The 21088-nt window shown below is 33.5% G+C and overlaps 2 protein-coding genes across 2 annotated transcripts; both read right to left on the reverse strand.

The window, feature by feature from the left end:
* Nucleotides 1–10009: 10009 nt before the first annotated feature.
* On the reverse strand, nucleotides 10010–14783 carry LOC129245468 (uncharacterized). The gene is made up of 3 exons (XM_054883646.1): nucleotides 14558–14783; nucleotides 13823–14494; nucleotides 10010–12514 (listed from the first exon to the last, which is right to left on the reverse strand). The coding sequence occupies exons 1-3, from the start codon at nucleotides 14641–14643 to the stop codon at nucleotides 10123–10125; spliced, it is 3150 nt and encodes a 1049-aa protein (XP_054739621.1). The 5' UTR covers nucleotides 14644–14783; the 3' UTR covers nucleotides 10010–10122.
* A 1285-nt stretch (nucleotides 14784–16068) lies between these two features.
* On the reverse strand, nucleotides 16069–17276 carry LOC129245469 (uncharacterized). The gene is made up of 2 exons (XM_054883647.1): nucleotides 17207–17276; nucleotides 16069–17134 (listed from the first exon to the last, which is right to left on the reverse strand). The coding sequence occupies exon 2, from the start codon at nucleotides 17120–17122 to the stop codon at nucleotides 16145–16147; it is 978 nt and encodes a 325-aa protein (XP_054739622.1). The 5' UTR covers nucleotides 17123–17134; nucleotides 17207–17276; the 3' UTR covers nucleotides 16069–16144.
* Between the last annotated feature and the right edge of the window lie 3812 nt (nucleotides 17277–21088).

Here is a 21088-nt window from a genome sequence, read left to right on the forward strand (position 1 = left end):
TTAGTTTTTTCAATATCGTTTCCTAAAAACGTCTTTTTTTAATTAATTATTACAATATAATTTTTTTTTTTTTTTGTAAATTATAATTATTAAATATAATGGAAGTTGTAATGTGTTTTTTAGGTGCGTTATTACGATTACATATTTATATATTGTATAACGAGTTAAAAGAAAAGCAAGAAACGTTAACTATTTAAATGCTGGTTTATTTAATTATACAAATATTTTGCGCCTAGAGGATATTTGAATTGAAAAATATTTGGTGACAAGTCCAGAGTGCTGTTGACGGGACAGATGCTTCCAATTTCGTGTGGAAGACAGGCAAAAAGCGAAACCGAAAAACCGAAATATAGACCGGGCCCTATAGCAACGCACTGAATTTGGCACTTGTAGCTTTAGTATATAGTTTTTAAGTGATTTTTAAGATAAGTCTAGTGAAAATTTTTCTCTTTTGTTGCAAACTTTAGACCTTGAATATTAAGCTGAAAACAATAAAATATTTAAAATTTAAACCAAACAATAATAAAAATAAAGTTATTTAAAATCAAAGAAAACAAAATATTTTAAATACTAAACACCACTGGCAAACAAGAGAGAGATTGATGAATGCGCGTGAGAATGTCGTGTACGGCAGAGTAGCCTGTTTACAAAGAGTTACTGGAGCTTGTAAATATCATATAAATGTATGTATAGAGGCATGTAACCGGAATAGAAACAAAAATGAAATTGAAAATAAATAAATTAACGTAAATAGCAAAAACTTAAGGGGGAAGTCTACTGTGACAAGGGGAAAAACAGGCTTATTTTCCGGATTTTATTTCTAACAAAATATTGCTCGTACATAAAATCTATTTAAACTCTTATCTTTATTATATATTTAAGTTTTTGAAAAAAAAATTTTAAGTCAAAATATTCAAAATGGCCGCTGTGGCACTTCTGCAAGCGCAGGTCCGCTTTTCTTAGGTGCCTAAACGGTGTACATGAAATCTTACGTTTCGGTGATCTAAAACAAAAAAACAAAATATTGTTATCATATACATAGTATTGACTCTCGTCTGACGTAGGATTATGTATAAAAAATTTTGGCGTTGAAAAAAAAATTCTTGAAATTTTTTTCTTTTTTTTTTGCCTAAAATTGATGTTACTATTGTTTATAACAATTTAACAAATAACGATATCAAAAAAATCCTATGTCAGACGAGAGACACTATTACAGAGAATATATAATTAAATTTTTAAGCTGATTCATTTATCAGAACTCGAGATATCGTGTACACCGTATAGAAAAGCGGACCTGCGCTTGCAGAAGTGCCACAGCGGCCATTTTGAATATTTTGACTTAAAATTTTTTTTTCAAAAACTTAAATATATAATAAAGATAAGAGTTTAAATAGATTTTATGTACGAGTAATATTTTGTTAGAAATAAAATCCGGAAAATAAGCCTGTTTTTTCCCTTGTCACAGTAGACTTCCCCCTTAATTGAGTTGACTTCAGAGAGATTTCATTTTAAAAATTTAAATAAATTGCTATACTTTAAAAAAATATATATTACAAATATCGTAACCAATCAACCGTTTTTCAGTGCAATTTCAACTGTGGTGAATTTCGAAACTGAGTGCAACTGCGCATGATTAGACCCTTAAACATAGTTTAACTGAGAAGAAGTGATTTTCTAAAATAGAGAAGCTGCACCCCATCCCGTTTCTTTAACAAAACACAAAAAAAAAAAAAAAAATACCAAAACCCAAACCATTGCATTCAATTTGAATTCTATTTGAGCCAATTGGTTTTTTGTGTGCCGAATGTCGTCAGCGAGTTTTAGTGCAGAAACGCGCTGGGAGCTGTAGCTTTGCTCTCTTAGAGCCAGTTTTTTTTTAAACTGCGATCAACCTCGCAAATTTGGACCTTCAAATTGAGTTTAACTAGAAATCAGCGCTAGACTTGCCTTGAAAAACTTACCCTGGACGTTCGCTTTTTTGTAGCAGCATAAACATTCCCCATACTTACATACGCGGAATGCTGATGGAGTGACAGTCCTTGCCCGGATATAAATCCGGGTCGTTTCGGTAACGTAGAACCGACTGTCGTGGAAACGAAAACTCGAAACTTATTGCCGCTTGTATATTTGGAAGCAACGCCGAAAGGTATGCAATAATTTTTCAATCTTGCAGCGCTAAACTCAGTTTAAAAATTCACCACATTTAAAGTAACTCCAAAAAAGTGGCTAATCAACATTTTGCAAAAGATTTTTTTCGCTTATTTTTAGCTAAGTTGTTTTGGTCAGTAATTTTTTTTTCACAATTTCAAACTCAAAATGTAAATACCAATTGTGATGTAATGCTAAACATTTATAGGAAGTAATATAAAACAAATTTAGGTTAAATTCAAAAATGTATTGAGCATAAAAATTTGTGTATCTGTGCAAATAGGTGAGAAAAAATCAAAAAAGAAAAAATGCAATGAAAAAAGTAAGCAAAGAAAAACTAAAACTAAAATTAGATTAGGAAATGTTTTGAGTGGACATTCAAGTAAATGTTTGTATGTACGCAGCTGTATGCATGTATGGCGATTAAAAGATTGAAAGTGAAAATGTGTTGGAGAGTATTGCGAAATTGCAAGACGAAATGTAGAATTTACCGATGCGCGGCCTTCGTGGATCGCAAAACTAACTCCTCATTACTAAACAAAAGCTAATTTACACTCTCACACATATTGAATTGTTCCAAATAATCAAAATAGTAGATATATTTTGCTAATTGAGATTCATTAATTATTTTAATTTTTGTTTAATATTTACTTTACTTTATTTTTTTATGTTTTCTTTATTTTTTTATATTTTCTTCATTATTTTATGTTTTCTTTATTTTTTTTTTTTTGTTTTGTTCTATATTTTCTTTATTATATTTTTTGTTTCTTTTTTTTTTGATTTTTTCTTCTTTTTGACTACCTCTGTCAGGGCCCGAAAAAATTATGATTTTCAAATTTTTTTGTTTTTGCTAGTCAATTGCTTTATTTTACAAAAATAAAAACATAGCATTGATACATCATGTTTCGACTTGACTTTAGCAAAATTTCAACAAAAAAAATTAATAATTGTAAAAGTTATCGCTATTTGTGTGGAGCCCGTTTCTCCAGAAGTCCCTTGTGGTGATCATCGCAAGCTCTTTGAGATTCATCTAAAATCAATCGGACAAGAGAAATTAGTTTTATTAATAAATAATCGTGTGCCTAATTGAGGCTTTTTTTCAAACTTAATAATATGACGACCTCAGGAAATATTTTTCAGATTTTCGAGAAAAAAACCGACAATTAATTGTTTAAAACAAATCGAAGTTTTTGAAAAAAAGGCAGGCACGAGTTTTTTATGTTTTTCAAAGACAATATAAATTGTATTGAAATCTACCAAGCGGTTTTTAAGTTACAGCGATCACCAGTTCAAAGAACATATATTAGTTTCGAGAAAAACGCATTTAAAGTTTTGCTATCGAACCGGAGCGCCCAAGCGCCCTATGTTAATTGTTGAATAACTAGAAAAGTATTTGTCAGATTCACACCAAATTTTCATATATTTTCAAGATATTATACTTTAAGAAAAAGAAAAAAATAAAATAAAATTTTGCGAAAATTCTGACTACCCCTAGCCCCTTAATTTTTTGTTGTTTTTAAATTTTTTTTAATTTTTGTTTTTAATTTTTTCTCTATTTTTTATTTTTATTTAATTTCTTATTTAATTTGTTTAATAATGTAATTTTTATTTATAATTTAATTTTATCTATTTGTTTTTTGTTTTTAATTTTTTCTTTATTTTTTTAATTTTTTAATGTTTTCGTTATTTTTTTAAATTCATTTTTATTTTTTTAATTTTTCTTTATTTTATTTTTTAATTTTTTCCTTAGTTTCTTATTTATTCTTTATTTTTATAATTTTGTTAATTTATTCTTTAAATTTTTTTAGCATCTTTTTAATATCACTAACACCAATTCATCAACGTTAAAACGCGGCCAATTTAAGTGACTAAAAAATTGAAATCGCAAAGAAAACATCAAAATAGAACAAATTGTTTGAGCGCCTAAAAGTGAGCAAGCTGGAGTATTCCTCTCTCATATCACTTCTTGGCATGCACATTTTTGCGCTACTCACCGGGCATCCAACTGCAGCTGATGAAAGCTAAGCGCATAAAGCAAAAATTCCTTCTTTGGCGCTTCAAGTACAATAATTTAATCTTTTATGCATTTTTCTGTTTTCATTGCCTGAGTTTCTTTCGCATAACGAATAAAAAGTGAAGAAGAAAGACTTGGTATGTGGATTACACAATTAGTTATTAGTTATGGAATAGTGTAATGTATACAGCTTTTAAATTAAGTCAAATATTATAATGGCAAGAATCTATATAAAATTCAATGCTAAATAAAACAATAACATTTTTCGGAATAGCAAAACAAGCGTACCGTATAATTTTATTCAAAAACAGGAATAAAAAAAGGTAAGTAGCTTACTTGAAAGGAAGTAAGTATGTATGTAAGTGAACTTATGTTCATGTAATTTTAATTTAATTTTTTGTTGTTTTTAAATTTTTTTTAATTTTTGTTTTTAATTTTTTCTCTATTTTTTATTTTTATTTAATTTCTTATTTAATTTGTTTAATAATGTATTTTTTATTTATAATTTAATTTTATCTATTTGTTTTTTGTTTTTAATTTTTTCTTTATTTTTTTAATTTTTTAATGTTTTCGTTATTTTTTTAAATTCATTTTTATTTTTTTAATTTTTCTTTATTTTATTTTTTAATTTTTTCCTTAGTTTTTTATTTATTCTTTATTTTTATAATTTTGTTAATTTATTCTTTAAATTTTTTTAGCATTTTTTTAATATCACTAACACCAATTCATCAACGTTAAAACGCGGTCAATTTAAGTGACTAAAAAATTGAAATCGCAAAGAAAACATCAAAATAGAACAAATTGTTTGAGCGCCTAAAAGTGAGCAAGCTGGAGTATTCCTCTCTCATATCACTTCTTGGCATGCACATTTTTGCGCTACTCACCGGGCATCCAACTGCAGCTGATGAAAGCTAAGCGCATAAAGCAAAAATTCCTTCTTTGGCGCTTCAAGTACAATAATTTAATCTTTTATGCATTTTTCTGTTTTCATTGCCTGAGTTTCTTTTGCATAACGAATAAAAAGTGAAGAAGAAAGACTTGGTATGTGGATTACACAATTAGTTATTAGTTATGGAATAGTGTAATGTATACAGCTTTTAAATTAAGTCAAATATTATAATGGCAAGAATCTATATAAAATTCAATGCTAAATAAAACAATAACATTTTTCGGAATAGCAAAACAAGCGTACCGTATAATTTTATTCAAAAACAGGAATAAAAAAAGGTAAGTAGCTTACTTGAAAGGAAGTAAGTATGTATGTAAGTGAACTTATGTTCATGTAATTTTAATTTAATTTTTTGTTGTTTTTAAATTTTTTTTAATTTTTGTTTTTAATTTTTTCTCTATTTTTTATTTTTATTTAATTTCTTATTTAATTTGTTTAATAATGTATTTTTTATTTATAATTTAATTTTATCTATTTGTTTTTTGTTTTTAATTTTTTCTTTATTTTTTTAATTTTTTAATGTTTTCGTTATTTTTTTAAATTCATTTTTATTTTTTTAATTTTTCTTTATTTTATTTTTTAATTTTTTCCTTAGTTTTTTATTTATTCTTTATTTTTATAATTTTGTTAATTTATTCTTTAAATTTTTTTAGCATTTTTTTAATATCACTAACACCAATTCATCAACGTTAAAACGCGGCCAATTTAAGTGACTAAAAAATTGAAATCGCAAAGAAAACATCAAAATAGAACAAATTGTTTGAGCGCCTAAAAGTGAGCAAGCTGGAGTATTCCTCTCTCATATCACTTCTTGGCATGCACATTTTTGCGCTACTCACCGGGCATCCAACTGCAGCTGATGAAAGCTAAGCGCATAAAGCAAAAATTCCTTCTTTGGCGCTTCAAGTACAATAATTTAATCTTTTATGCATTTTTCTGTTTTCATTGCCTGAGTTTCTTTTGCATAACGAATAAAAAGTGAAGAAGAAAGACTTGGTATGTGGATTACACAATTAGTTATTAGTTATGGAATAGTGTAATGTATACAGCTTTTAAATTAAGTCAAATATTATAATGGCAAGAATCTATATAAAATTCAATGCTAAATAAAACAATAACATTTTTCGGAATAGCAAAACAAGCGTACCGTATAATTTTATTCAAAAACAGGAATAAAAAAAGGTAAGTAGCTTACTTGAAAGGAAGTAAGTATGTATGTAAGTGAACTTATGTTCATGTAATTTTAATTTAATTTTTTGTTGTTTTTAAATTTTTTTTTAATTTTTGTTTTTAATTTTTTCTCTATTTTTTATTTTTATTTAATTTCTTATTTAATTTGTTTAATAATGTATTTTTTATTTATAATTTAATTTTATCTATTTGTTTTTTGTTTTTAATTTTTTCTTTATTTTTTTAATTTTTTAATGTTTTCGTTATTTTTTTAAATTCATTTTTATTTTTTAATTTTTCTTTATTTTATTTTTTAATTTTTTCCTTAGTTTTTTATTTATTCTTTATTTTTATAATTTTGTTAATTTATTCTTTAAATTTTTTAGCATTTTTTTAATATCACTAACACCAATTCATCAACGTTAAAACGCGGCCAATTTAAGTGACTAAAAAATTGAAATCGCAAAGAAAACATCAAAATAGAACAAATTGTTTGAGCGCCTAAAAGTGAGCAAGCTGGAGTATTCCTCTCTCATATCACTTCTTGGCATGCACATTTTTGCGCTACTCACCGGGCATCCAACTGCAGCTGATGAAAGCTAAGCGCATAAAGCAAAAATTCCTTCTTTGGCGCTTCAAGTACAATAATTTAATCTTTTATGCATTTTTCTGTTTTCATTGCCTGAGTTTCTTTCGCATAACGAATAAAAAGTGAAGAAGAAAGACTTGGTATGTGGATTACACAATTAGTTATTAGTTATGGAATAGTGTAATGTATACAGCTTTTAAATTAAGTCAAATATTATAATGGCAAGAATCTATATAAAATTCAATGCTAAATAAAACAATAACATTTTTCGGAATAGCAAAACAAGCGTACCGTATAATTTTATTCAAAAACAGGAATAAAAAAAGGTAAGTAGCTTACTTGAAAGGAAGTAAGTATGTATGTAAGTGAACTTATGTTCATGTAAAAATTATCCAGTAATTTAATTTCCGAAAAATAGGATAAAGTATAGGACATGAACGCAAAACAGGTACCAATTTGCAAGTTTTACGAAGAGCTGATTAAATTTTTGGCGGGGAAAACAACAAAAATTAAACAAATTTTCAGTTAAACTACCTCGTATGCAATTAAACAAAAAAAAAAAAAAAAAAAAAGGAAATAAAATGCGAATTAATGATCTTAGCATCACATGATTTTATTTTGCCCACAATAATTTGTCCCATTTCATCAAGCTGTCATATGAAGAGTTTCCATTCGCAATTGCTTTATTGTGGCAATCACAGCTTTCCTTATATTTTCCTTGCTTCCGTCTATGCATCTACGTCTATGTTTATATTGCTAAATTAGTTAATAAAACAGAAAAAGTACCTTCAACGCTTTCGATTTGTATTTCGGAAACTGCAGTAAGTACATACATACGTATGTACATATGTACCTCTACATCATTGGCCGATATCTATTTAATATAAGACTTCAAATAACTTTATAAATTTTATCTAAAGCACATTTACTTACATTCTCCACTTAAATTACAACTTTTTTTTATTTAGGACTGCGACTCAATTCGCAAATTTTAATTCGCGTTTATTTTTACTTTGCGATCAGCTGTTCTTCTCATGTGCAAATTCTTACAAGTAAAAATTCATCCATTTAAAACTTGCCCTCAAAATGAAATGTCATTTTGCTCTCTCACTTTCCCCTACTTTGCAAGTTTTTGCGTACAAGAACACCAACGAGTTATAATTGTTGCAATTGTTATAAATTATTTGCTTCACAACAGACCAATTAGCTGACGCAATTTTTTTTTAACCTCAATACCACGTTTGTAATAATAAATTAAAAACAAAATGTTTGAAAGAAATTTTCGGTACAATATTTTGAAAATAAAGTCAAACTTTTGGATAATTAAAAGAAAAATTGTAAAATGTTTTGGTTTTGGTATACAAAAAAATTCGAATATTTATATCCGAATTCATGTCCGATACTTGTATGAATATTCGAATTTTATTGTATAATTCATATCCGATATGAATATTCAATTTTTTTTGTATAAGCTCACATTTCGTTATATTAAAAAATTATTTTATTAAAAAAAAATGTATATTAAAAAAGGGATTTTATTTTAAAGAATTGTAAATATAAAATGTTAACAAAAAATTTAAATAAAAAAACTTCTTGTAAATTGAAATGGGAAGAAAAAAATAAATCAATTAAATAAAGACTGTATGTATGTATGGATCGGGATGAACCGTTGCTTCAATTACAATTCGCGGTCGCGTCATTCGGTCGTTAGCTTTCCGTTTGATATCAGATTGTGCAAATAACTCTGAAATCGCCTTCAATGTCATCTCTCCATCGTTTTCTCGCCGGCCTTTTCTTCAGACGCCTTGTGGATTTGTTTCGAAGATCTTTTTTATAGCTCTAACGTTGCTCATTGTGACCGTTCTGTGAATATGACCGTGAATATAATATATGTTTTGCGAATATATACACTGACGGTTCTAAGATGAACTGTGGTGTGGGAGCTTCCTGGCTTCCATTCGGAGCTACTCAACCTATCTCAGTCAATTAGACTTCCTGACTATGCCAGCGTGTTCCAGGCAGAACTTCTAGCGATCAGAGAAGCATGCAAATCACTAAATTTGTACAAGGAAGTTGGTGCAAGAGTAGCCATCTTTTCAGACAGTCAAGCAGCTATAAAGGCCTTAGACTCCAACTCCATTTCATCCAAGCTAGTCTTACAGTGAAGAGAGGGGCTGGAATTGCTTAGTCAATGGCTTGAAATTACTCTGATATAGGTTCCTGGTCATAGGAGCATACGGGATAATGAGATAGCGGATGAGCTAGCAAGAAAAGGTTGGACACTAGAAATAGCAGAGGCAGTGGCGTCTCCACCCCACTCAGCACATTAAAAGCATCCATTGCTTCACACTATCATGCTTTAGCCGAAAGAAGATGGAAGCAACTAACTACATGTATTACAACAAAAAACACATGGCCGTCGTACAAAATCCAAAGGACGATTAACTGTTAGGATGCTCCCGGCCAAACATCTCAAGCATCACTGCAACCCTTACAGGCCATTGGAAAGTAGGGGATCATGCAGCTAGACCCAACCTACTCTTCAATCCTATCTGCAGAAGCTGTCAAGCGGAAGGGGCGAAGGAAAGTCTTTTCCACTACTTATGTGAATGTCCAGGGCTAGCGGAAATACTCAAACACTTCGACAACAACAACATGACCGTACTATCGGAACGAAAAAAATTTTTTCTTATTCAGAGGGAAGTTCGAAAACTTATTTTAAAAGTTGATTTGGGTTACCTGAAAAATGTAAAATTAGTTTCATATAATATTCGGGAATTTTTTTTCAGAATTTTTGTTTTTATACATTTTGAATTGTTAAACAAGAAATTTATATAAAAAGAGATTTCGAATTGAAAAAAAAAAAGGTTATATAATAATAAAAGAAAATTTCTATAGAAATAAATCTCAAATTGAAACAAAAAACAATTTATATAAAAGAGATTTCGAATTGAAAAAAAAAAAAAAAATTTTATTCAGAGGAAGTTCGAAAACTTATTTTAAACGTCGATTTGGGTTCGCAGAAAAGTGTGAAATACTAAAAAAAAAACAATTATTTTCGTAAGAATATTTCGGGAATTTTTATTTTTATACATTTTGAATTTTTTAATAATAAAAATTTTCACTTTTCGTTGTAATAATTAAGTTTTTCTTTTGTTCAAAACTATGTAATACTTGACTTAAGTTTAGTCTTAACTATTTTGTGCATATATACAGAAATATATTTATTAGAACATTCCAACTTGTAAAATTCTAATTCTCTTCTTTGCAACTCTCAATTTCGGCTATCAAACGCGCCGCCTCCTGCTTGAGCCGTATCAAAACTTTAATACGTGTGATCTCCTTGGCTTGCTGACTATCCAATTCCTTCAGCTCGTTCAACTCTCGCAACAATTCCACGTTGTTTTGCTCAGCATTTCCGTCGGTTTGAGTACCTGCATTCAGGCAGCCCAATTTTGCTGGGCTCACAAATGTCTTGCGCGGATATGCACACTTTTTGAGTTTATTATTCTCAGCCAACATACTGGGTTCGAAATGATTATCACAAATGTACAACTGCTTCAACCAATCACATGCTAAATCTAAACCGAGTTCTAGAAACCAGAAACGCCGACGTTTGGGTTCCACTTCGTGCGAGGGAAAGGCGTACAATTTCCGAAAGTTCTCACACTTCAGAATGCAATAGCGTAAATTGAAGAAAAGCCTTTCTTTTGATGGCTTACCATTTCCTTGCTGATTTTTGTTACTTGTTGGTGGCTGGTTATGGATAACATCTTTGGTGGGGTTGCTAGGTGCGTCGATGTGGTTTGTGTTCAACGAATTTTTCCCTTTTGATATTTCCTTGCTTGTTTCGTCTTCGAATTGAGTTTCACTTATTCTTTCTGCCTCAGCTACAAAGATCTCTATCTTTCCGTCAAATATTGACATGGCAGCTTCGGTGATTGTTGTTTGAGGTCCACTCAAATCTTCAAAAGCCTGAGCGGCTCTTGTCACTGCTCTGTTATTTGTTTTTATAGTGTTGCCACAATTTCCCACTACTTGTGCACAGTTTGCCTTTGCTGGTACAACACCGGCGGTTGTTGTTTTGCCATTTATATGCATTGCAGCTCTTCCGCCAGCGATCACTTTTTCTCCATTAGTTCTGCTTACCACTTCTGCGAATTTATCGCTGGTTTCGCGCTTGATTTCTGCAAGATTTGGACTACTCTCCGTTAGTTTCGGTGCAGTTGTGCCAGTTTCGCTTAGGCTATTTTTCACTTTGTTAGTCTTTTGTTCTTTTTCTATTGTTTTTATCACTTGCTGCCAACTCTCAGCAAGAGCAACTGCATTTGTTAAAGTTTGCTCATTACGACCCTGTTGGTTTTGTTGTTGCAGTCGTAACTTCAGAAATTTCTCCACAGAAGCTGTCGTGGTATTCTGCTGCAATGCTTTTTCTTGCGTAATTCTCGGTTGTGCCGTTAAGGAAGACCCTTCAGACGTGGAAATGAAACTTCTATCGTCTTCCCTATCAGCTATATCGGAATTTATCTTTTCCGTGTCGTCTATAATCTTAGGCGCATCAGGCGTTATAATATCATCAGCATTATTTCTCTCATTCGTCTCTTTTCCATATTCGACCACTGTATTATCTTTGTCCATCAATATGGAAAAACTTTCAGTGGGGTATGCCCCTGCTAACTGTTCCAAAACTGAACAAACTCTAACACCCGTTTTATCTTCACTGTCATGTGTGGCGGGTAGCTCCTCTGTTTGGTCTGTAATTTCAGGAAAATAGTGACGCGCAGGTTTGGGGTACATATCTACCAAATTTGCTGACTTAGCTGCTACTAAGTCGTTAGTCACACTTTGAGTTTGCGCCAGTTTTAACTTTTTCCTATTTTCATAGGCTTCGCTATATATTTTTCTCTTCCCGCAAATTTGCATATCTTCGTCACTTTCGCTGCTTTCGCTTGTGGCTTCTCGCGCTGAAAATGTTGATTTTGTCTCAGCGTCACTTAGCTCCGTTGCAGCGTCACTTAGTTCACCATCGCTGGTATTCTCTTCATAGGCCTCCTTCTGTATTATATGCACATCCATGGGGAGCTCTGGTTCAACTGGTTTAACCCAATCAAATGGTTGATACTTTTCAATATCTAGAGGATCTTCGGCACTTAAAATTTGGTCCACCGATACAACATAACCATCTCGTTTTGGTAAGAATACCCCCAATGTGTGCATTTTCACATGCTCCTCTGGGGTGTGTGGATGCTCGGTTTGATTTGTAGGCGGCATTAGATTCATATTTGCACGATTAATTATGTTGTCCTTCTGAGGTGGTTCGGCTGGTAGCGTTGAAATAAAGCGGTTTTTAACGTCAATCAATTTTTGAACGATATCTTTGGATTTTTGGCAAGGTGCTGCAGGTCTAGCGGGGCATTTGGCTAACGCATCCAATCTTCGTAGAGACCAATTTTTACTCACAAAACTAACATTGTTTTTTTCAGTTTCATGCAATACTTTAGCCATAAGATTTTGATCTGGAATCGCCTCTCGACGCAAAAACGGACCAATGCGCATTTGATCGCTGAAATGGCGATCGCATGCGTAGATTTCATGATTGTAAAGAGCTGGATCACGTCCGAATTTTCGTAACCATATTTGGCGTCTAAAAAATTCATAATTAACAATAAAAAAAAACATAATTATTTAAACTTGAAACTTTTAAAGTTTTTTCTTTTGATATTAACAAATTAAATGATTAATAATAAAAATTCAGATGAAATTTTGAAGACACATAATAATATTGTGATTAAAAATTTTGGATTGATTTATTTGTAGAATAAAGTTTAAAATTTATAATAAAAAGTTTTCCAAATGTATACTAAAAAAAACCAACCAGTTTAATTATCTTCAATACCGCATTGTGAACTTAAAGTGTTTATCGAATACTCTAACCTCTAAAATCATATAAAATTTGCTGAATAAAAAAAAATATATATATGTATACATATATATAGATAAGTACAGTTTAAAAAAAAATTTTATAGACAAGTATATAAACTAATTTTGAAAAGCTTGCAGTTTGTTTACAAGCAACTTAAGGGGTTAGGGTTAGTCAGAGGCCCGAAAAAATGATGATTTTCAAATTTTTTTTTTGCTAGTTAATTGCATTATTTCGATTTCACTTTAGCAAAATTTCAAAAAAAAAAAATAATAATTGTTGTAGCAGCATAAACATTCCCCATACATATACGGGGAATGCTGCTGAAGTGATAGTCCTTGGCCGGATATAAATCCTGGTGGATCCGGTTGCGTAAAACCGACTGCCGTGGGAACGACAATTGTAAAAGTTATCGCTGTTTGTGTGGAGCCTGTTTCTCCAGAAGTCCCTTGTGGTGATCATCACAAGTTCTTCGAGATTCATCTAAAATCAATCGGACGGAGAAATTAGTTTTATTAATAAATAATCTTGTGCCTGATCGAGGATTTTTCTCAAAATTAACAATATGGCGGCCTCAGCAAATATTTTTCAGATTTTCGAGAAAAAAAAAATCCTTTGATCAGGCACGAGTTTTTTGTTTCTCAAAAGCAGTTTCAATTTTATTGAAAAATCTACCAAGCGGTTTTTAAGTTACAGTGATCACCAGTTCAAAAAACATAGTTTCGAGAAAAACGCATGTAAAATTTTGCTATCGAACCGGAGCGCCCAAGCGCCCTTTTTTAATTGTTGAATAACTAGAAAAATATTTGTCGGATCCACTTCAAATTTTCACACAACATTTTTAAGATATTATACTCGTACTTAAAAAAAGTGATAATCCAATTTTTTGAAATTTCTGTTTACCCCTAACCCCTTAAAAATTATTGTGAAACATTTTGCAAGCTCAAAAAAAAAAAAAAAAAATAATAATAAATAAATACATATTCGAAACTTATTGATATTTTTATATGATTTAAGCAAACCGCACCTTACCTTTGGCCTTCGTGCTGCAACGAGGGGAATCGGTATTTTCTCTTATAGTCCGTACACTTTTGAAAACATTCCGTCTTCGCTTCCATATTTGTTGGTATTGATTTTTGTAGCGGAGGTGGTAGATTTCTATTAGGGCAAGCTCCTCGTATTAATTTTGTCAGACATTTCATGTTTGTGTCGAAATGATCGTCACAAACGTAAACATACTTTTGTGGATACAAATCAGGGTCCTTGGCAAGCAAATATAACCATTTTTTACGACGTTCTAATTCCTTTTCCATTGATGGCAATATGTGCAGTACATGCCTACTGGTGCATTTTAGTATGCATTGCCGCTTTTGGTCTTTCATATCTAATTGCATATTGGATTCAACGCTTGCCATAGAAGGCAGATTGTCCACGACCTCGGAGTCCGAAAATGCCGTCACAGGCATTTCATAAGGTATGGTTGCATATTCGACTTGTAAATTTGGTTCTTCACCAAATTCGCCGAATTTTTCAATATATGGCAAGTTTTTATCGTATTTGCGTAAATTTACATCTGGATAGGCATCTTTTTGCAGCCTGTTACCGAGTTTCATTTCGTTGCTGAAATGCCGGCGACAAGCGAAAACCAATTTTTTTGCATACAATGCCGGATTTTGGCCAAACTGCCGTAGCCACAGTTCGCGTCTGAACGAAGACAATAGGAATATCATTGAAACGAATAAAATTGTTTTTTATTTAACAACTTACCTGGTTGCATCCGTTTCCGGGGGAAACTTGTGTACGGTTATACCAAGCGTTGGGCAACCAGCAATACAGAGACGCATAGTTGGCATGGTTAACGGGTTTCACCGGTTACATATATATATTCTGGTGACTCTGGTAACGTAGAACCTACTGTCGAAAAAAAACACTTCAGTGGCGCTGTTTTCAATTCGAGTAATCTTATTGTAAGAATCCGTGTGAAACCAAAACAACTTTTTGTTGATATTCTTATACACATATGACTGTATTTGACGTTGCAATAAAGTGGTGCCATATCACGAATACAGAATGGCAGTGTGTTTACATGAGGCTATTTTGCAGGCGACTAGGTGAAACAAAAGTTAGTTCGAATAGATACAAGCGCTCCGGCTCTGAAAGTATTCGATGCAGTACCAGCTGGTGGTAGCAGAGGAAGGCCTCCTCTCCGTTGGAAAGATCAGGTGGAGACGGACTTCACTTGGTGTGTGCAACTGGCGCCGGTTAGCACAAGAAAGAAACAATTGGCGCGTTTGTTAAACTCGGCCAAAATCGCGTAAGCAGTTATCACGCCGGTTAAGAAAAAGAATACACACTATTTATTAGTTTATTATAAAAATGTTAGATGGCCCACCCTTTACATACATATGAATGTATGTACGAGCCCTTTATCGGGGATTGGTTAAACATTTTCGCCACATTTAACACGTTGAGTGCCACCATACAACAAAAAAAATGGGGTTCGTCCGGCCACGATTTTTTTTTTTACATAATACAATAGAATACAGTAGGTTCTGTTTTTATGCGGTAGATACGTTCCGCAAGAAACAGCATAAAGAAAAAACAGCATAAAAAAAGCTACTAGTTCTATAGTAAAACTATAGATACGTTTCAAATGCTAAAACCGCATAAATCTGAAATAATCGCATAAAAAAGGGCACTAGTCCCATATTATTACTATAGATACGTTCCATAGACCGCATGAATCTGAAATAATTAAATAAAATCGCATAAACAAAATATTGTATCTTTGAAAATTATATCTTTATATATCTTCCATACTTGTAGGGTTAGCATTTCTGATGCAATCTGTGATGAGTTTTTGCTTAGCTGGTTTAGAATCTTGTTTATATGTACAATTCCCCATAGGTCGACATGCATTTTGTAATTTAAAAAAAAACCGCACTATTTCAAAACCGCATAAAAAAAAGCCGCATAAAAACAGAACCTACTGTATTTGAATTTTTGAATAGGCCATATGATGCCACATTGGTCTCATACCCATAGGCCAAGCAGCATAAACAATGCAATGGCTCTAGTATGGCGTGAATACACTACTAATAATAGCCTCTATGAAGCAGCTGCTTCAGCACAAACCGAAATCTCACACATTATACCGGGAGACCAAGTGTCATCACGAGGCCTGAAAGTCTCTTCGCACTGTGAGACCAACCTGGACTGACATGGCACTCAACGTGTTAATAAACAAGTTACCGTGCTTTTTAAATTAAATTTTAATACTTTAATTTATTGTTTTAAAAATCAGTATCACTCCGATGGCAAATTATGTTTAAAGCATCTCAATATTTAGTACAATTAGTTAAATTTTTTTATCACATTTTCTGTGTCAAATAGCTTCATAGCAGCTTTAAGGGACAATATTTCTTCAGCTTGTCGTTTTACCTTTTCCCTCAATACCCAAAGTGTGCTTAACATTTTCGTAGCGCTGTCTTCTGTTTGTGTAAATTGGTGACGGCCGACTACGTTACTATCACAACTGCTCTTGTTAAAGACTGCGTTTGTAACTAAATCTGATTCAATATCTGCCTGGTTATCTATGCTTTCAGCACCGGCTTTTAGTCTCTTGCTCCCATCATTCTCCCCTTGACATTGTGCAGTATCACTTTCAGGATCTAATTGGTTTTTTATATTATCGTGAATCTTATCAGCCTTAACAATACGTTTTGCTGTAGTGGCGGTGCCTTTGGCACGTTTGCTGGCGGATGCATGAAAATCGTTTTCTTTCCGTTTTCGCTTTTCCACGCGCAGCAGCGTTGGTACATTATCTAAATTGTAGGTATTAGGGTCGGGAGGAATGGGTAAATCTTCCTTATTAATGGTAGGAATAGTTAACGAATTTGCTTCGCCTGCTGCCATGTAATGATTATTGTCCGAAGCTGCTAGAACGCTGGATATATTTTGTGGAAGTATTTTTACTGATGTCACCACCGCCTTACTGTCAGCGTTTGGGTTTGTTGATGTTTTTGAAAGCACACATTTTCGTGCTATAATCTTCAATGGAGAAAGTGTTTTTGTTCCCTTTATTGCTAGTAATTTGGATGCGTTGTAAGTAAATGGCTTAAGCACTGCATATAATTTTTCAGCTAGTGGATATTTTTTAGCATCAAAGGGATGTATTTTTCCATCGTCATTTTCAGGCATCCGCTTGGGCTCCGTAATTTGCGCGCTATTCCAAGGAGTTTTTTCAGCTGAGTGCTTCACTCTGCCGTTTTTATTTTCTATATCGAGTAAATTCTCCCAATCGGTCGACATATTGCATACATCCTCGCTCATTGTTGCTGTATTCTGAAAATGTTATTTGTGTAAAACCAAAAAGTCACTTATATGCAAAATATGCATAGATAAAATACTGTTTACCTCGTTAAATATAGGGATCCTAATTTGTATAAATGGAACAGCTGATTTGCTAAGATTTTGGAGATGCCAAAGTGCAAAAATGTTTTGAGGAACGCCATGAAATGGCAGCACTTATGGTAATGCCACTGTCAGAGAAATCAGCGCAAAAACACTATACAAATAAATAATACATTTAAATACTTGTAATTTAAGTTGGTTATTTAGCGTGGCGAAATAAGCTATGAGAGTTTAGGTAGCGGAAAGGCATGAGTCATAGAAAGTTGTAGGTTTGATTCCTTTCTCTAACGAAATTCGGATTAGATTTGACCACACGAAGAACTTATTGGTACTAGATTGATTTTAATTGATTCCAAAATTTTTTTGTGTGGTGAAATTTCGATTTTGTTATAGGAAATGACCACTTTCTTAAATTCACACATTTTGCATTCTTGCTTGGCGCAATACCGCTAAAGCGATTTTGGCGGATTTTAAAAAGCCCGCCAGTCTTTTTTTTCTCGTGCGTACCACCGCGAGTTGGACACACCAAGAGAAGCCAAGTCCTTCTCCACCTGATCATTGCAACGCAGAGGAGACCTTTCTCTTTATCTGTTACTACCGGCTGGTACCGCATCAAATATTTTCAGAGCGGGAGCGTTTGTATCTATTAGGAAAACACGACCCAGCCAACGAAGTCGCTGGGTCCTTATTCCAAGCAACGCCACATCCGATATTGTCATGTTGTTGTTGTTGTTGTAGCAGGATACTTTGCCCTGTCAATGAAGCGAAAATCACCGGTCCCCTTCGACTAGCTCATCTAACGGTACGCCCAGGAAACTTGCTGTTGCGAAAGGTTGGGTCCCAAGGGAGAGGGGTGTTAGATGAGTGAGTTTGATGTGGCATGTGAAAAGGTGGTGAGTGTCGTGCGGGGTGCCTTCACATGCTGGACATACGTTTAGTATGTCTGGATAAGTAGGAGTTTAACCTGCTACAGTATTCAGAACGTAATTGTGCCAAGGTTACGCGGAATTCTCGGGGAAGCTGGAGCTTTTCGTCTGCAATGGGTGGTGGTTGGACTCCGATAACGGCATTCGGGGGTCGAGAATTTATCAGAGTGTCTCCTGATAAATGTCGTTTATTGTCTGTCTGTACACTGTCTGGTCCCGTAATTGTCGGCGTATTTGCGGAGGTACCTCCTGACTTGCCTGCGAGGCGGTTTGGGCTCAAGCAGGTGTTTGCATTGGTGGGACCTACAGTAGCACCCTAACAGAAACTGCTTACAGAGCATTAACATGACAGCCGATTCTACGTTACCTGAATTACTTGGCCTTTTCGCGACCAAGGGCTGCCGTCCCAGTAAACTAGCCGTGTCTAGCGTACCGTACCCCACCACCAATCGGATATTGTCGTCGTCCAAGTTTCTGCGCTATACGTGAGGATGGGCATGACGGGAGCCTTGTAGAGTGCTAGTTTTGTTCGTCGAGAGAGGACTCATTTGCCTACTTAGTCCAAAGTAGCACTTGTTGGCAAGAGAGATTCTCCGTTGAGTTTCCAGGCTGTCTAATACACAAGTGTCAAATATAATTCCAAAAGATCAGGCTGTTAGACCTCTTTACTGCTGTAATGTAATTAATTAAAATTATATTTCATATAGGTAAATAAATAAAATAATTGAAGAAGTAGGTCATTTGAAAAAATTTGAAATCTTCGGATAAAAAAAAAATAAATAATTGGCGCGTACACTTCTGTTAGGTGTTTGGCCGAGCTCCTCCTCCTATTTGTGGTGTGCGTCTTGATGTTGTTCCACAAATGGAGGGACCTACAGTTTCAAGCCGACTCCGAACGGCAGATATTTTTATGAGGAACTTTTTCATGGCAGAAATACACTCGGAGGTTTGCCATTGCCTGCCGAGGGGCGACCGCTATTAGAAAAATGTTTTTATTAATTTTGCTTTCACCGAGATTCGAACCAACGACCTCTCTGTTATTTCCGAATGGTAATCACGCACCAACCCATTCGGCTACGGCGGCCGCTCTTCGGATAGGGTGATTAATTTTGCGCCGCCCTGTACTTATATTATTATAAAAATTGTCCCAATTTGCTCATTCATACGAATATTTATGGCCACCATAGGTATTATACATATTTTTCAAAAACTATTCATTTAGCTTTGTTAGAATATTTCTAAGGCAACAACAATTTTTAACCATAAAATCTGGAAACTTTTGCGTTCTACAGTCATAACATAATTTCCACTTAATTTAATCTAATTACAATAAATATCTTTTGTTCCGCTGCATTATAAGTTTTAGCGAAAGAACAAAACAACAACAAATACTATTCATACATTCCATATAATTCAAATCTTAAGTTCAAGGTTATGTATATAAATATGAATATGTGCGGAGCATAAATGAGCGTGTGTGTGTGTGTTTGTGTAATTTTATGTTTGCTTATATGGAAAGGAAGGTAGGAGCGCAATAAAATACATTTTATATGTAGCAGGGTGTCGACTTGTTGTAAAATACCAATGAAGGGTTCTTTAGGGAAGACCAAAGGTCGGCACTAAGCCACAACACAATAAAGGCAAACTTTGCAAGGCAAGCCTTGTGTTCTAATATTAATTTATTATTATGAACGATAAAGTTAGTAAACTTTTAAGTTGAAATGAAGAAGCTGTTGTGGTTTACGCAAGTTTACATTTAAGCGGGCTGATGTGGGCAAATGCAAGGGTAGGCTGTGAACGACTTATACGTATTTACTGCCAACATACATATATCTACTTAAAAATTTACTACATACACACATACATACATATGTGTGCATACGAGTGGATGTATTCATTGTTTTTACAGTGTCAGGGTAAAGGCGCTTAGTTTGGGTTTGGAGCAAATTTTTGCGGTGGGGCTGTGTTGAGAGTGTTTAGTGGCGAGATCGACATAGGCGGGTTTGTTGTGTTTGCGTGGTAAGCAATTTTTTGGCGTTACACTCTTGTTATACTTTTGAACTTGCTCTGATAATAGCAACAGATTTACTTTATGTGCACAGTTCGCTCGTTACTCACTTTAAGTTGCGGTCTACAACAACCACGAGCTGGAGAATACGAGTATAATTGCTAAATCAACTAAGGAATAGTTTACAAAGTAACTTCGTTTTTTGGGCTACATAAATGAGTATATTGCGCATGCTAAGAGTGGCCAACCAAACAGAGTAAAATTTGGGTGTTGCAAGTGGTGAGTAGACAATAGGGTTTATTTAAATCCGGGCTTAAGTTCTCAGAAGTGGCCTGAAAAGGGCAAACAGACTTGAGAGTAGTCTGTTAATTATCAAAATAGATAACTAGGACTCACAATCCGTTACATAATCATATGTACATATTATGTATATTTATGGAATTTTGTGGTAAGCGGGAAAAGTTGAGCTAAAGCATGGAGAAAAGATTCTTAAGGTGTGCTCAATATCAGACCGTTAGTCCGCTCTCAGCGAATTCGATAGAATCAGCCGTTGGGCTGACGTAGCAGGAGCTGCAAACCGATTTGTTTACCAAACAACTAAGAATGTGTTAGTGATATACGAAAAAAAATTAGCACAATGTTGAAATGAAAAGTGAATTTTGAATAGGTCGAGCAAAAGAGCACCAAGAGATTTGCTGGCTCCTAAAACACTCAGGCTAAAAAGTCTATTGTATTTAGAGCTCTGGAAAGATGGCAGATAGTCAAGGAGAAAAGTATCAAAGAAAGAGATAGGAAAGAATAAAGACAAAGATAAAGGTAGTTAGTCCTCTGAGAATTTTCCAGATTCTTTGGCAAATCTGTGAATATACTCCAATTTAAGAGAATGAATATTACGCATTCTCACGACATCGGAACCCAAAACTCGTAGCATTGCTCTAGCAAAGGCAGGAC

This window comes from Anastrepha obliqua, chromosome 4 (assembly GCF_027943255.1).
Source record: "Anastrepha obliqua isolate idAnaObli1 chromosome 4, idAnaObli1_1.0, whole genome shotgun sequence".
NCBI classification, from domain to species: Eukaryota; Metazoa; Arthropoda; class Insecta; order Diptera; family Tephritidae; genus Anastrepha; species Anastrepha obliqua.

Coding starts and splice junctions, on each gene's coding strand:
- LOC129245468 (XM_054883646.1), bottom strand. CDS start 14,643: ATGCCAACTATGCGTCTCTGTATTGCTGGTTGCCCAACGCTTGGTATA. Junction 14,495..14,557: donor CCGGAAACGGATGCAACCAG/GTAAGTTGTTAA, acceptor GTCTTCGTTCAG/ACGCGAACTGTGGCTACGGC. Junction 12,515..13,822: donor TTGCAGCACGAAGGCCAAAG/GTAAGGTGCGGT, acceptor TGAATTTTTTAG/ACGCCAAATATGGTTACGAA.
- LOC129245469 (XM_054883647.1), bottom strand. CDS start 17,122: ATGAGCGAGGATGTATGCAATATGTCGACCGATTGGGAGAATTTACTC.